Raw genomic sequence first — 17,662 nt, forward strand, 5'->3', positions numbered from 1 at the left:
GACTGAAGCAAGATCTGTGTTTTCATAACACCCCCCCATCATTGAGGAATTCTGATAAGAATAGCTGCCTGAATTTCTCTTTACAGATTTCTTGCCCGACAGACCAGGATGGCTGTGTTCACCGTGAAGTGTAGGCAGTGCTCCTGCCCCTGCCTCCTGACTCTAAGAGCCTCCAAATAAAAAGGGTGTCGCTATTCATTAGAAGAGAGGTTTTCCTAGGCTAGTGTTATAAAAATATTAATACTGGTTTTGAGGGCATGATTTTTTGTTAACAAGAAACATGAGCTCTGAAATCAAGGATGATAAAGACCTAGTGATTTATCTGATCTCTGCTAGTGCAGAATTGTTCCCTCAATTACATTTGCTAATGTTTTCTTTTGTCTACTTTTAAATGTCTGAAATTATGGGGCTTTCAACACTTCTTCGGGAGGTGGTTGGTGGGTTTTTTTATTTTTTTTTCGAAAGGCTAATAGATCTGAATGCTATGCACTCAAGCTTTTTACATTACCTGCAAATGCTCCTCCTGCTTTATGGACACTCCTTAGTCATCTCTTAACCAAACTCCACATTTCTAGTTAAGTCTTTCCTCCAATTTGCTTGGTGCTTTCACTAGAGAGGTCTATGCAGAGAGTACTCACCGCAGGAGGGCAGTCTGTTTCTGCCCTTCTTCAAGTGGTTTTGTGGTGCCCAGATAGGTACTTTTGAGCTGGGGGCTCTATTAATTAGCAGATGCCCCCCCTGCGGAATCTGCAGAGCAAACAAGCTGCCCGTACTTCGGAAGCAGTGCTGTGTGCTGCACAGACTATGGACTCAGCTACTCTCTCTAGCACAAACTGTCTGCTTTTGGAAGTGTCATGCCTACCATAATATAGAATTTCATAATATTAAGAGATTATTACTTCCCATTATGAATATACAATATTCCTCATTTTGCTACCATACTGTACTGCAAACTAATACTTAAATTATTGCCTTCTTTTATTCTTCTCACCATGCATTATTATACCAGCCTTACCATCTGTAATTATTCTTAACGATTACATTTGGATATTGGAGAAGGAAGTGTCCTAAATAGCACCTAAAATACTCAGTCTGCCTGCCCAAGCTTTGATCCTTTTCATATTGATAGAAGGATTGTTTCCTCAATATTTATGGTTTGGTTTTTGGTTTTTTTTTTTTTTTAGTATAGGACTAAACTAGTGGTTAGATTAGGCATGGTACAATCTGGTTTTAAGCTTTGATCCTTTTCATATTGATGGAAGGATTGTTTCCTCAAAATTTATGGTTTGGTTTTTGGTGTTTTTTTTTTTAGTATAGGAATAAAAATAGTGGTTAGATTAGGCATGGTACAATCTGGTTTTATATGGACAGGCACTACCAAAACATCTTATTTTAGATTCACAAGAAACTTTTAACCCATTTCTGACATTTTTTATTTCTGACCCTAGCCAAGACCAGGACTGTTAACGTATGATTAAGCCTGACTTAGTATTTAGAAAGTTAGGAAAAAGACATTGGCAAAAATAAGAAGTGATTGTCAAAGCAAGAAAGAGAGGCCACTGAATTAAATGCACTTGCAGCCTAAAACAGTTTGGACCTGAACCATATTTCCATTTATAAACATATTTTAACTTATGTGACAACCGTTTCTTACTGTGTATTTTAAATAAAAGGACTAAAATTAGAAAGAATAAAATGCAAGAAGACCAGCAAGAAATTAGGATGCCAAAGCAAGAAAAAATAAATTATATTTAAGAAATTATCAAATCATGCAATCATAAAAGAAAGAAAACAACTTCTATTTGACCTTGAATGTACCATTTATTCTATAAGAAATAAAAAAAAGCTAGAGGGTAGTTGTTTCTTGTCATTATACTGTTGCTGATTCTGTGGTTAGTTATTAATTTTATTTTTTATGATTCACAATCTGCTCTTTGAAATATGCCATATGCTCAAAGCAATTCAAGGATGACAACTGTCAGAATTACTCCAATAAAAATTGCCTAAATGAGGAAGATTTACTGCAGCCTGATATTTCTGTCGAAAGCCCCTCCTTTCTTTCCCCCACCACCCCTCAGACCTGTAGACTGCAGCTTCCCAGACACACAGTGAAGCCTGAATCAATTTTAGGATCAAATCACACATTTTGGGGAACTTCTTAAAAGTACTGTCTGTCTAAAAGAAGCGATAAAGCTTCTGGGCTAAGACTGCTATGAGAAATAAGAGAAGCCATGTGTGTGTATCTAACACATATATATATGTTAGATGAAGACCCTATAATCAATACGCAAGTTCAAAACCATTTTGCTGAAATCATGAGCAAGTGTGATGACTTAACATGACAATGTCTGCTTTATGTATAACTAATAAAAATTAAATTGGAAGAGTCCTGTATCCTAGTAGCAGCAAACCAAAATCAAGGCAGATTTCTTGCTTCCCAGAAGAGGTCTGAAAGGTGGATAAAAATCCAGCTGAAAGCTCCAATCAAAACACATTTTGTTAAATGCTACCATTTCATTTTTTTCCTTCATTTTGTTTCAGTCTATTTATTAATGCAGTTTCATTTATTTCTATTCATCTTGAAGACAAATCTTTGTCCTTCTATAGAATTACACCAAATAGAATGTGATAAAGGGAACTTTCTTGCAATTATGATGTCGGTGCAGCCTGTCAGCGCGCAGGGGATGGAAATGAGGTTGGGGACAGGGAAGGGAATTCTAATAGACACCATGATACATACAATGAACGCAGCGATATCCTGTGAGAGAAAGACTTGTCAAGCTAATCAGATCTTCTATAGCTAGGTAAAGGCAGTAACGGTAGTGCTAACCTTGTAAAGATGCTGCTGCTGCTCCTCTGACATCATCAGGTCATGGCTGTCCATCACAATGGATTCCATGTCAATCAGCCAATCCCAGAGCTCCTGGTATTCTGAATCAAAGTCCAAAAGGCTGTAGATAAGGAACAAAATGTATTATGCATAAATACTGTGTAGTTGTTAAAATCTTGTATTAGAATAATATATTCTTGAAAACTCATGATGTTCCTAGTTATATTTCTAAAGAGACATTCTGTATTTATACAGAGTGGATGAAAATGAAAACTGAAATCCAATTTAAGCCAGTGCCATGACCTAAATTCAGCGGCTGATACCAAATCCTGACAACTGTTGGCATACTGCATTTGCTTCAAAAATTTTTAAACAGAAATCCCCCCCTTGATGTTGTTGTTTAAAGGTTTTTAAAGCACTGGCTTTACATTGAGCAAACTTTGCAACAATCATATTGATATAATTCGTATAAAAATATTATTTTCATCGAAAAATGACTCAATCCATTCAGCCGTCCCTCTGCTGTCTATCTGCCTATCTCTGTAAATATCCTACATTTATTTTCATGGATGAGTAGCTAGCATTTCAACTTAACGCCTTAAGATAGGCTTGAGTGAATATGGTAAGCCAGTGAGAACTAAGGCCAGATACAGTATTAGACAGGTGTTCCCTACAGACATGTAAGAAACAAAGGTAAGGACAGGAAGTCAAAACAATGAATCCTTGAATAGCCAGCAATCATTAAAATTCAAAGGAGGATCACTACGGTTTTCAACAAAATAAATCATTAGAATAAGGAGCTTAAAAGGATTAATGTGATTCTCTATTGAAAGCCTAGTGAATAAGTAAAGCATAGATTCTTCTAAAACACTGTGATACAAGACAGAAGGTACACGCTAAAAAACTGCACATTCGTCAGAAAGATAGCCCTTGAAAAGGGATCTTCAAACCTGCAAAATTGGGACTGACAAAAGCCTTGTCAGTAATATCAAAACCCCCCATATTGATCAAACAATAGCGTGTGTTCCACTAAAGCTAATTTCTCCAGTTATTAACAACTTTGTTAGCAACCCCATTAAAAAAATTAGCAGTATTTCAACAGAGAAACAATAAACTAAACGTGTTTTTAATGTTATTAATACTATCGCAGTTTCGGTTGTTATTAACTAGAGTACCATATGCATGGTAATTGTGAAAGCTTATAGATAAAGTTGTGACAAGTAGAATTGTCTTTCTGCGAGAAAGCAAGCAAGCCAGAAGAAAGCATTTGCCTTCTGCGGTATTATTTTCAAGGAGCTGACAACAAAGGGAGTCTTGTAGAATGCACAAGTGTTGATTCCTGCTTCTGAAGTAACTCTCTAGTTTAATCCACTGTATTTAGTACACTTTTCCTCAATAATTTATGAGGTGCACTTGCTTAAAATTGCCTGCTGCCCTGAGAAGGTAAGCAATGATGCTGTTATAAAGAAGAGCAAGCATAAAAGGGCAAGTTACTATTGTTGAAATATAATAGTTTCATTTGGAGTTCAGGGCTTTGCTCCTGTTTCAGGAGGTATTTGACTCAGATATCATTTTGAAACTAAAATAAAACTAAACTCCATTTTGAATGGTATATTTGCTGTCATACTGAATCTTTATCCCTTCCTCAGAAAGCAGTATAACCATTCTGTATCTTCAGTATCTACTGCTCCTTTTTTTCCCTTCCATCTTATCCAAATATTAGCCAAAGTCATAAAACTGACAGACAGTTATTAAAACATATGTTTTATAGCATAAGAGGCAAGATTTCATCTCATATAAAGTGGTACAGATTCAGTTGGACTTGGACGGTTCGTACCAGTAAAAAATCTAAATTAAGATATGAAGATGACGGGAAACAAAGCCTACATCCAATGTCCATGACCTGCTGCTGCCAGAATGGGATGCCTTTGGCAACTGTGCCAGGCACTGGACTGGGATTTTACTATAACAGGCAGAAGATATGCTGGATCCAAACACCTGCTTTGCGTCTACAGAACCACATCTTAGTTACAGTCCAAATGGGTCCATTTACGGATGTAGTAACATGAATTGATCCTTTAAATACACACAGAAGCACTTTTCCCTGACCTTTATAAAACCTAGTCAAGCACTAGGAAACAGCCGAATGTTTTGATTTCTAGCTAAAGTTCTAAGCAGGAACTTAACCCAAAACAAAGAGTGAGCGAAACAGGATTCACGAGAAAAAGCCCTGGGTGGGATGCAAGATGTAAAGGGGATCTTCCCCCCCCCCCGAGATTACACACTGTGCCTATTTTCTTTTTTGGTTTTCTGCTGTAAAATAAAGTCATCTGGAGCATTTTTAAGCAAATTGCCTATGGCAGTTATTTGCCTGAGCCTGAACGTAGTGAAGTCAGCCTACAAAGTAAAAAAATTTTTTTTTAAATTTGATTGTAATATTTTTAATAGTTCTAAAATAACTCTGATATTAAAAAAGAAGCAAAAAGCTTTCTTTTTAAAATGAATGCTTCACAACTAAATGGGTGGATCTACTGATTACTATTAAATTACTATTTGGAAAAGGACGTAAGTTACTAAGCCGCAAAAAATATATTCAGGAAATCCAGCAATTGTAGGATCAGTGACAGGTTAAGATTAAAATGCACCTCTCAGTATTTTTGTGGTATATTGAATAGTCCTTTCTTATTCAGAATCTATTTTTTCTAGGCTTAGCAGATCTTTTCTTCATATTGCCACAGGCAGAACCAGGGAAAGCGTAACTTCTGAAATACTGATGCAAGATACTGTTACAGATGCAAGAACTATAGAAAAGATCTAATTTTGGTTGATTATCCAAATCCACCAATCCTTAAAAAAAGACTAAATTAGGTCATCTGTTTATTGCAAAAAAATAGTCCTCAATTAAAAGTACCCAAACATTGCCAACAAGAATGCTATAATACTAGTTAACGGGCAGGTAACTACAGCTTCCTTAATATAGGTTTGTTGGCTAATAAGCTAAAACCATTAGCTACATAATAGCTAAAATGACATTAAGTATATTTTATTTTGGTAAACAGGGAATCAGATATGCAGAGTTGCACGTCTAATCCCTTGAACCCTAAACATATTTCTTAAAATGTGGACATCAATTTATTATTTTGAATGAAAATTCATGAGCACCTTTCTCATGAGAAAACCAGTTCGTCTGTGGCATTAATAAATAAAAAGGAATGTGAAGCTATTTCCATCAGCCTTTTTCCCCATGTTTAACACACACTTCCAGTTTGTATTATTTCTTTGATGGCATAACTCACATGGTATTTAAAAGTACTGTAAACACACTGGTATGCCTACCAAAAAAATTCAGCCAGACAAAAATTTCTTCCAAGTTTCTGCATCTTTATTTTTTGGAACTCCTTTCCATACATATATTTTTATTGTGAGGATATAGGTGAAATGAAAGTTCTGACCTTAACAGCTTTAAAATTGCCTTATATTCTGTGCATACTTGAAGCCCCCTCTAATGCATTTATCTCAAAACCTCATCCATGAAGGCCCAACTCTAGGTGATGACAGGATCCCAGTATCTGGCCTTCATGTTGTGCTATGGTGCTGTAAACATAGTATCCATATCTCCCAATAGTACCTGTACAAACTCTTCCCCGGTTTTGAGGGGATGCAATGTTTCCAGCCAGATTTGCTATAACATTGTGCAGCTGCTCTCAACTACTCTTGGTTACCTCCTTCTGCCTGGCTAGCTGGTGTTCTCCTGCAGTGGGTATTCATTCTCTTCTCTTTCATTGTCACTTTAGCCATTTCCATGCAGATACACATACACTCTCTCTATCGCTGTTGTAACAAGACCGCCTGTTCTGCAGGAAATCTGCTGTTCTTTACACACCCACTAGCATCACCCTGTTCTGCAGATACTACCTATCTCAGCTTAGCTGTTTCCTACGCAAAATCACCTCCCAAATCTTTCCCCCCAGTATATGACCAATTCTTCATCTACAATAACTTTTGTTCTCCCTGTAGATACTCTTCTTTCTTCTAGGTCAAACTTGCACAACAGCCAAGGGATAGATACCCTAATTTTCCCAGTTGTGCGAATGGCCCCTTCTCTGCAGGGATCTCAGTCTCTAGCTAGGTCATCCTACTATGGAATTCATGTCCACAGCTTTTTTTTTCCACAGTTTTTATGCAGTAGGGAAATGTTTTATCAACTGTATTTTCAAATAGCTGAAAGGCATTTCCATTGTGTATTCAATACAATACCTCAGACTGGTTCAACTGGAAGTTTTCCATCTGAATTCAGCCCACCCTAGTTACTATAATGACTGAATACATGGTATTGTATTTGTGTCCCTCCAGTCCTTTGGCCCCTTAAGCCACTGTTGAGCCTCTAAAGGCTGGGCTGGCCATAAGGGCCCAGAAAGGTGGCCAGAGCACAGAAAAGGTAGATTACCATTCCCAATAATAAGCATGTAATTACAAGTCCAAGCAAGTGCATTTAAGAGCTTTACATATGGTATGCAGAGTTACAAACTGGATTTTTCCATGAGGCTTAAAGCTTTATATCCCCTATCCTCCATAATATCAAATGTTTGTTGATGTCTACTGTCTTACATCCCACACAAATTTCCAACCTCAAATCTTGCTCACATTCAACTGTGGCTGCAAAATTAGAAGCTGTTATTGAACATGTAGCCCCCAGTGCACATTTATATACATATACACACCAATTCTGAACAAATTATTTTTATGGTTGGCACTAGCTGCACTGCCGTGTTTGAGAATCTGACAGATTTCTGCATATGTAATCAAGATCTCAGTAATCCTACATAATTAGCCCACATCAACTTTTCTAAAACAGTCATCTTTCTGTATAATAAGAGGGGATGTTTACAAGGCTCATTTATCTTTACAGTTGGTAATTTAATAAAACTGTGTTTCCAAGACCTCAACATTGAGTTATCAATTGGAAAAGGAAGTTCTGGAGATAATGGATTCATGAACACCTTGGGCAATGACTTCCTTTGCATAGGAAACTGCAGACAAAAGTTCTACTGTGTTCACTGGTTACAACAAAACTTCTATGAGGGTGAGGGTGTACCCGAACAAAGAGCACTAGTTGGCTCCTTTGAACTGCTTTTGCCTCAAACTATTATGAATTCTCAGGTATGTTCTTATATTCATTTAGGGGAGCTAGCAGTTGGAAGATATGGTTTTCAAAAGACCTTCAAGAAAAAGTCTTAAACCACCATTACAAGCTTTCTTGGTTGTGAAAAAGGGAGGGGCAGCAAGATTTCATTGTAGCATAGTCCAGTGATTAATTTGTCCAAGATTCTTTGCTCAAACTATTAAGAAAGAGTGCTTTTATATATACAAATACAAATAAGAAGACCAAGTCAAGGGAAAACAGTTGAAATGAAAGCTTTCTAGTGGTACAAAACTGGGATGTTTGAACTGGTGAATTATAAGTGAATGGCTTCACATTTGTATTTCCCAGTCACTAGTAGAAAAATGATTATAGAGGATTGTCTTGCAGAGATATTAATACATTATAAAGATGCTTTCTTGGAAGATGCTAAGAAATCAAAAGATATGAAGCCATTGGAGGAGAAGAGCCTGAAGCAAAAGGACATGTTACAATTTTTAAAATTGAAATAATGGATTGCTATTAGATAATGTTAGGTAGTCCTATGAACAAATCATGATTTGGATAAATTATCCAGAACCCATTATTTTTTGTATTCATATATGGAAGAAAACAGAGAGAGAGAGTTTTCCCCTGCTTCTTGGCCTAGGTTGAAAAATCCTGGTTAACTAGAAGTAAGAAAAAGTATATCATGTAAAAAAAAATACAGATCAGTGAGAATAAAACAACAAAAAGAATAGTTCCCTACCCATTACTTCCCACTGTGTGAACTTTTGACATATCAGCAAACTCTTCCTTTCGCTTGCTACTACTGTTGTACTGCTCGCTGTACAGCTTTAAGGACATCTGTTCAACAGCATCTCTTTGTGCTTCCAGATAGCATAGCTGAACCTCAGCCTAGAAAAAGAAAACAAAGAGAAAAAAAAACACAACAGAACTTTTTTTTTAAAAAAAAAATCAGAAAGAATGCATTTAAAACAAATACTTTTGGACTGCAACAATTTTAACCAAATGAGTCACACCATCATTTGTCCTCTTGCATGACACTAAAAAGGGCTGAACCGATAAGTCAGAGAAAAGGACAGTGTATTCCCAAATGCTAGAACTGAACTATTTAGGTTGCTATCAGACAATGTGCTATATATTCCATGAGATGTATATCCAATCAAATGCGTAAAAATGTGAAAAAGATATTAGAAATCATGCACTGTGACAGAACAGGTAGATACTTAAAATTACGTTTCTTACAGGCTTCAAGACTGACATTGTTAACACATTGCCTGTGCTTTGTAATTACTGAAAGACATGTTGCTATAGGTATTTTTCTTTTAAATAGTAAGTGTAAACAAAACCAAGCATATTGACATTATTCCCATTCTGCTTTCCCATATCTGGCATCCAGTGATTAGTCAGCAATTTTAATTGCAAGGAAAAAGGTAGTGAGATGTGCTGTTTTCCATGAGACCCTGTGCCTGGCCAGAAGAATGTTGAATAATATTTGGCATCATAACTTATTGAATAGACACTTTATTTATTGCAGCTGTGGTGATGAGTTTGATTCCGGGGCTCAGAGAACCAGATGACAAAAGGATGAAACCTGCTGTTTGCCACACTTGCCCCTAGGAACAGGACAAAGACGAGAGGGTAGAGTAAGTTCAAAAGCACTTTGGGACCAATATGCTATTGTTTTCTTTTAATATGCTGCACCAAAAGAAAAATGCATTTCAAATTCTGATAATGCTTCAAAACCTGCTACTTCTGTGTAACTACATACTCTTATTTCCATTAGGAGGAGAACAGCTGCTTAACTATTTGGTGCTGTGGCAAGTAAGTGTAGCAAGCATGGAGGAAATTTTGTATAAGGACTCTTGCATTTTCTGCTGTGGGAGGCAGGGAAGTGAAGAGTTTGCTTGGCTGCTGACAGCAGGACAGAGTTACCAATCTGTGGAGCAATGGCAGCTGTAAGGAGAAAACAGTGAAAGGGCTAGAGAGGAGAAATCTGCAAAATCTAGGAAAAATACAGGCAGGTGAAGGCAAATAGGTGCTGAAGAATATCAGTAGGCAAAGTCTGAAGGAAGGCTGGAATGCCTTTATAAGCTTGTGGTAATAAGAGTTATGTGTATTTGCTTATGCCTTGCCTTGGTGCACTTTTTGGTGAGTAAAAATGTAGCTGATTTGGAAATTCCATTTCCTTTTAAAATTTCTCTTTCAAACATTTACAGATTTCTCTCAGTTGCTTATTACAGTGAGATTTGTTATGTTTGGCAGTAAACCCCAATATGTTTTTGAGAAATTAAAAAACCCCCACCAAACAACAAAAATACTAGCAAGGAAATAGAAGAAAAAAATTCCAAGTAAACCATGCAGGTCTTTTAGTGTGTACATAAATGAAATACAAGGCTTTCATACCTAGTCTGGAATAGTGGAACATGAAACCACACAGGGTTACCAATAAAGAAACATTACCTGAATACAGGACTAACCAGTTGGGACTCTCCAGTTAGAGTAAAATGTTAAGGTTTGAGACAGCTATAAAACATGCTCTTTCAGAAACTGTATTTAAAACTGCTGTCTGTATAACTCGGAAATGAACAAAAGCAGCAAATAAACAAATGTCATCACCTTCCCAAAGATCATCACCTTCCCTTTCCACCCCCAAGTTCATTTTCCTTGATAAGCAATCCCCTTCCATAGTATACAGTGGTTCTGGATCAAATTTCTTTTTCTGGAAGGATTTTTTAACCAGTAAGGATAATCTTCCAGCTGAGTATTTTGTATTGTCCACAAAAGGCTATGGATTTGTTCTTTTCATTTATTTTTACTAGAAAGCTGTTATTCACTGGATATTTTTATTTCAGTTATGGTTGTCTGACACTTTCAGTCTAAAGCCCTGTTGTGAGTGACCAGTAACTTTCTAAAACAATTACCTTATCAATTAAATCTGTGATTGTTTTAAGCCTAGAGGTGAAATCTTGTGGAAAACTTTAAGCAAATAATTTCCCTGATTTTCAGGATGGGTTTGGAAATCAAGATAAGTAATTCTTGCTTTTTTCCTATGGGTATTGGGTGGGGTTTTAGATTTTTTTTTTTCATTTTGGGTTTTTTTTTTTTTTGGCTATTGTTGAAATTATGTACAAAGCCCTCTCCTCTCCACCCCGCCCCGGTACTCCAAAAGGAGGGAATTCACATGTAGCTTAAACTCTGGAATCTCACATATATGAATTAAAACTCAGGTCCAAACTACACAAGCACATGCTATTTCTCAGATAGCACAACTATCCCAATATTTGATATACAAATTTTTTTTGGCATTTTCTAATTTCCCTCCCTATAATTTCCTCTATATTTTGAAATAACAAATGGGAAAAATAAAGAAAGCAACTTTTCACACATCTTTCATTCTCTGTTCAGTTGCAAAAATATTTGTAAACAGGCAAATCATTAATGTATATGGAAAATGGGAGAAGAAAAAGGAGGATGAAATAGAATAGTGGGGGAAAGAAAAAACAGGATGGAAGGGGTAAATAAATATATGGAGAGGGATGAATGAGAATCCACTCTCCTCCTCACAGCTATAAGGCCCTCTTGTACTGAGGATTATGAACTCCATCAACATCATACTCTATGAATCCTGAATACAAGCAATTGTGTCCTAGTTCTTGTGCCTCAGAATATGATCCCTCTATAAATCAACTATTTTTGTTTTTAAACCCAATTTCTGTCTTCAACTATTGCGAATACGTACAGTAACTCAAACTCAGGCACTGTAGAGTTTCAGATGGATCTCTCCGATTTCTTTTCTGTATGAATTCATCTATCTCACTGTTGTACTTAAGCAATTTTTTTGTCCCTGTTCTACTGATATCAACTGCAAATCCAAAGAGGCTTTGAAGACCTCGAGTAGGTATTGATCAGTTTAAGTCTCAAAAACCTACATTCTGCAGAAGCTGAATTAACACCACAAGGCGCAATCTAGAAAACAGTACACAGTACAGATATGCAATGAATCTACTGCAGTTTGTTTTCAACTTAAAATCTTTAGTGATAATGAAGGACTAGTTTTGCAGTATTCTGGCAGAATAAAGTAGCGACTTTATTAATTGGTAATCAAATATAGAAAAGCTACTTGCTTTACCTTCCAGCTTATTTTAAGTGTGCATTTTCAGACTGTCCTATATATGCTTTCTTGTTACTTAACACAACTATAAGAACTTAATCTCTATCACAAACACACCTCTATGGACAACAATATCTAGCAAATCCTCAGAAAATCTACTGAGATATGCATCATCCCAAATAATAGAAATTGATATTAATAGAAAGTGGGTGGAGGCAATCAGTCATTTACTCTTAGTGCTCCATCTTAGAAGTGGAATTCAGTTTCTTCCTTTTTTCAGAGGAAGTAGCCAGTCAGAATCAGTGAAAAATTGAACATGGAAAAAAGGAACGATACCCAGTAGTTTTTTTTCCATTTCATGGTCTGGTTTTTGCATGGACAATGTTTGCAGTAAAAACACAATAAAGATGCTGGTGATGGTCTGGTTACATACTCGTACAGATTCTCTAGCAGTCACTGTCCTACCAGGATTCCATTGTAAATTAAACTGAGATATTTCCAATAATTAAATGACAAAATCCTCTCATTTTCCTGAACCTGGAGGATCCAATCACTGAACAAGACTATGAAAAAACAGTAGTCTCTCGGGAAAAACAGTGAAAAAGTCTATACTACTGCCAAATATTCAGTTCTAGTGATCGATTAATAATGGTAAATATTTTCAAGGCTATTTTCAGAAAGCTCATTTTCTAAAAAGCAAGACCTAACAAATAAACTGAGGGAGCCTGGGGTACAGAATCTGTTCCTTAAGACTGGCTTTGCATGACAACATAGAATGTCCTTTACTATACAGATCACTGTATAACGCAAAGGGGTAATCAGTGAAAATACAAATCAATGAAAATACATTGTATTTCTTGTTAGACCTACATGTTAGAATGACCTTATTCTGAAGTGGAGAAAGACAAGACAAGGGATAACAGTTGTTACTGTGGGAGGAAGGAGATTGAAAGGTTATATTGTATACAGAGTAACAAATGAGAGACTTAAAATTTACACCAATGTAAACTGGAGATGAGAACTCAGCGCTAGTGGTGTTCTGCTGTAAATTTTTGTTTATATTGTAATGTACTAGAATAAATATCACTGAACTGATGTTGCAAGGCAAGTGTTTTCAGACACCGTTTCCTAGGGAGCTCAAGTATTTTGTTATGAACTATGTTACTGTAAGCAAACTATTCCATGTCTTAAGTATATAATAGACTCAGTTGAATCTGAATTATGAAAGTATCCTATCTTGCATTATCCTTTCTATACACTGCTGCAGAAAAGCTGCACCACTGCCACACTAGACTAATTACTATAGAATTACAGAAGAAATACAGACATAGTTCTGTTCCTCTGCCATTAGTTGAAATTAAGCTGGATAAAAACATCATCTCTTAAAGCACAAATTCCAGTTTCTGCCAAACAAGAAGGTGGTCAGATACCATCATGCAGAATGTAGACTTAGAAGGCTCACTTATATTTATATTTTATAGAAGTGAAAATTCAGCTGCGCCATTCTAAAAGGATACACGTCCCAGCTTGGCACTCTTTGTACCTTTCTAATTGGTGAATTTCTTGAGAGACAAAATTGGGAGTAATTCCTTACCAGAATTAAGTTGATCACAGTAGCATTTATGTGGTCATATTTGTGCCCTCGAGCATTTTTTGTTCTTCTCTGTCACAATATTCTGTTTATTTCTCCACATTATAAAGTTGTGGAGAAGGCTTTATTACAGGACATGAAAGAGACCCTAGCTCTGTCACAGATGCAGCTACTGAATAAAATGATGTTGAGGAGTACATGGCTCAAAATATCTCCCATGGAGATGTAGCTTGCAGAAAGGGTTATTTGGTAACCAAGGGTTTGACCAAAGACTCTATATAGACAGACTTGATCATCCATCACTCCATCCCGACAGCTAGCCAACAGACCTTCTGTTGCTGAAAATACTTAGGGTAGAAGCTGTACTTCCAAGAAGTTGGACTAGGGGGGTTGGACTAGATGACCTCTAGGGGTCCCTTCCAACCCAAAATATTCTATGATTCTATGAAGTCACCTTGGCATTTTAAATGGCATTGTATAACAGAATCACAGAATTATAGAATCATTTAGGTTGGAAAAGACCTTTGAGATCATCAAGTCCATCACTTGGCAGTGTTAGACTTCAAGTGACGTCTTGAAAGTACTGCTTCTACCCTAAGTGTAGGCATTTGGTTTTGTTCTTGAAGCAGGATGGTAACTCTTAACTGCTGCTTTTTCCCCCCTCCCTCTGCATAGTTAAAAAGGGACCTTGCTAGAGTTGACTTCTTTCTTAGTCTGTTACCCTTTCTGCTTTTGGTTCCCCTGCCTCTTCTATCCTTCATCTTGCACACTGTCTTCAGGACTGAATCAGATTAAAAAATAATCCTATATCATAAAATGTGTTTACTGAGAGCTGTTGATAGTCCTATTACAAAGGACACGCTGTGTTTTGATCATGCAGGAAATTAATTCTGTTAATCAGGGCATGCTTGTTACCAGTTAAAAATCTTAGCAAACTGTTTTTATCATCATAAATCTCAAAAATGCTTTTATATTGGTAGTAACTTTATCACTTTGTTTTTCACTGTACTAAAAGCATCACAACAATGTGAAACCTCCACATAGAATGGACAAAATTACAAGGCAACCACTTTCTTACTTATCAAGGTACTTAAACTCATCGTAGAGTTTAAGTAACAGCAGTAACCGCACAATGAATTTTAAGCCTGTCCACAGGAGCCATAAAATGAAATTTTAGATAGACTAGGGCTGTGTTATAGCAAGACAGAATTTCAGGCAGTTCCCAGAGCCATCAGAAATAACAGAGGGGGAAAAAGAGAAAAAAAAAAAAAAGCCGGTAAAGAACAGCAATACCTTTTTGCAGGGTTTCCCTTGGCTTTCAGAAATACATAGGGTTTTTGCTGTTTTGTTATAAAGGTTAGGACCATGACCTGTGACTTCAGGACTGTGGAGCGCAAATGCAATCAGTAGCATGGCCTCAGAAGCATTGTCCGACCAAATCCATGGAGGTGTGCTGATCATGCTGTTAATTTAAAATCTGGACCTCTGGTGTCTAATTCCTGACTGTCCCCCTGCCTTTGGTTCTGTTCAGTGTAACATTAAATACAACACAAGAGCGTGGCATGCCCTGTGCATCAAACAGATCTCAGTTATGTACCCAGAGAAGTTCCCTGTATCACAAATACCAAAAAGCATTGAAGAAAAGTATGAAAGGATTAACCTCTCCAGAGACTTCCAAGACTGTGAATAGTTTCTGACAATAGCATCCCAAAATTGAGAGGTGACAAAAAGTTCTTGTGAGAATGGGAACTGAACAATGGCCAGTATCTTTTGCTACTTCTCTTGTCTTGTGGTCTGCACCTCCAGCCTGCAGAACAAGAGTGACAGGCAGGATGCAGAAGAAGGGTTTGTAATAATCAGGGGCCAGACAGAGAACAGGATTGCTCTGACAACAGAAAGGGCTGGGATGACAGAGTAGTGCTTGCTAAAACCAGGCAGAATACACACATTAACAAGGATGCAGATCCAGCCGAACCCATCAACATAATGGTTAGAGTGCATTTCATCAAAACTGCTACGCGCCCTCCAGCTCCTTCAGTGACACCTTTTCACATGCCACAAGTCCAAACAGTCCCATTCTTACAAACCCAGAAGAATTTATCTTATTAAAGTAGCAATTCATCAACACAACCTCTTGCCTTGGTTTCTTTCCTGTTTGGCAGAGAAAACAATCTGTTATAGAAGGTCAGAACACAGACATGTTGTACTTAAACACAAGGTTGAATACCTTTCCAGGCCAGCCTCAAGATCCCCAAGTAGTCAAGAAGAGGAAGGACTAGTCAGACACATAAAGTCTTTCCTCAATGTGCTAAAATTGTAAACTTAATCTTAATTAAAACCTCCACTATTTGCACAGTTCTGATTGTTCCTACCATTCCTCCTGTTTGCACTTTTAGAGCAATGAAGTGGCTTAAAAAGAGATTGTTAAAGAGTCTGCTTATCATCCAAAGCACTGATATTTCTAAAAGTCACGCTCCTCTGACAGGCTTGTATACCAAACCACATGGACAGGCAATGCATCTAACTCAATAGGTAGGGCTGGGCATTCAGAATGGCCATGCCCTTAAGGTTAAAGGTACCCGTGTTCAGAATTCAGAACAGCACACGTGTGCAAAAGAAATTCCAGAATGATGGTGCACATGCCTCTGCCCCATCTCTGCAGCAGATTGACACATACATTTCTATTTAAAAATAATGAGGAAAGGTAGGTCTTGCAAAACCAGGGAAAACTACCCAGCACATCCCAGGAAGGCATGACGGAGCTGATTGATATAAAAATGTTACAGCCTTTTCCTTGGAAATTTTGCTCAGAGATCTACTTTGTGCATATTTTGGAGAAACCTCTTTTCTCACTGTTGGGAGCTATACTGCCTTAACAGTGAAGTGAAACCTGATGACTGACTTGTAGATAGTGGCTTCCAAGTTATCTGAATTTATTATATTGAAAAATCTTATTTGGAAGTAAATATAAGGTAATTATTTCCTTTTTTAAACTTGCAATGTATGAGTCTGAAGTTACTTTGGTAACTCACATTGACTTTTAATTAATTTTACCATACTGTAATAATATTCCTGGTTTATGTTTTGATCTCTCTTCATGAACAGAGAGTTTAGTATAATTCTGTTATTTACAATGAAAGGAACCTATATAAAATGTAGAAATGACTAGTAAGATGATGCTATATTACAGAAAAATTATGAAATCTTTTTTCTGTAGTACTACATCATTTGTGAACATGTTACATAGTAAGTATTTAAGTAGTGCATAAACAGTTTGATTCTTTTTTCCGAGTAGCTCCATTTCAAACTTTTACATGCTTGGGAAATGTTTCCTATTTATTAACCTAATTATTACACACACACACACATATATATATGTATATATGTGTGTGTGTTTAACAACTAGTTCCACAATTTCCTATACATACCAACTCACAAAATTGCAGAAGTTTTGAGCTAAATTCTCCTCTTGATTCAATATTTTGAGGCAAATATTTTGAGAGGCTCAACAGTGTCAAACATTTTCAAGTCCAAACTCCTACACCTCAAAGACCCTTACTGAATGCTTATTTGACTTGTTCTGAAATTGGAGGAGATTCTTTCCATGCCTAGATAGTCTATTTAATGTTCTATTACCCCTAGAGATGGGAATGGTTTCTTACTATACAATGTAAGTGGTTTGTTTGGGTTTGGTTTGTGTTAAATTACAACATCTTACAGGGAGAAATTATACCCTTTTTTTTTCAACAACTTTTTAGATGTTGAACTCCTAATGATATAAAATTGTGGAGACATGAACACAGGACTCTGTCTCCACTGCATGATTAAGTAAGAATAGCAGACTATGAAGGAGGATAAAAACTACATGTTAATTTATTTAATAACAGGAGGGAAATGCAGGCTCTGTACATTATTTTTCCTGACCATATATATGTGAGAGAGAGGGATATATTTATATGGTTTTTAGGATAATTAGAAACAGAA

At 36.7% G+C, this 17,662-nt stretch overlaps 1 protein-coding gene across 1 annotated transcript in view; it reads right to left on the reverse strand.

Moving 5' to 3' along the window:
* Positions 1-17,662, reverse strand: part of AKAP6 (A-kinase anchoring protein 6) — a 227,249-nt gene that overhangs the window by 72,794 nt on the left and 136,793 nt on the right. The window contains exons 7-8 of the mRNA XM_035902044.1: positions 8,719-8,867; positions 2,831-2,951 (exon numbers count right to left, since the gene is read on the reverse strand). Of these exons, the coding sequence (XP_035757937.1) occupies positions 2,831-2,951; positions 8,719-8,867 (270 nt within the window). The remainder of the gene's footprint in view (positions 1-2,830; positions 2,952-8,718; positions 8,868-17,662) is intronic.

This window comes from Egretta garzetta, unplaced genomic scaffold (assembly GCF_000687185.1).
Source record: "Egretta garzetta isolate BGI_Z169 unplaced genomic scaffold, ASM68718v1 scaffold79, whole genome shotgun sequence".
NCBI lineage: Eukaryota > Metazoa > Chordata > Aves > Pelecaniformes > Ardeidae > Egretta > Egretta garzetta.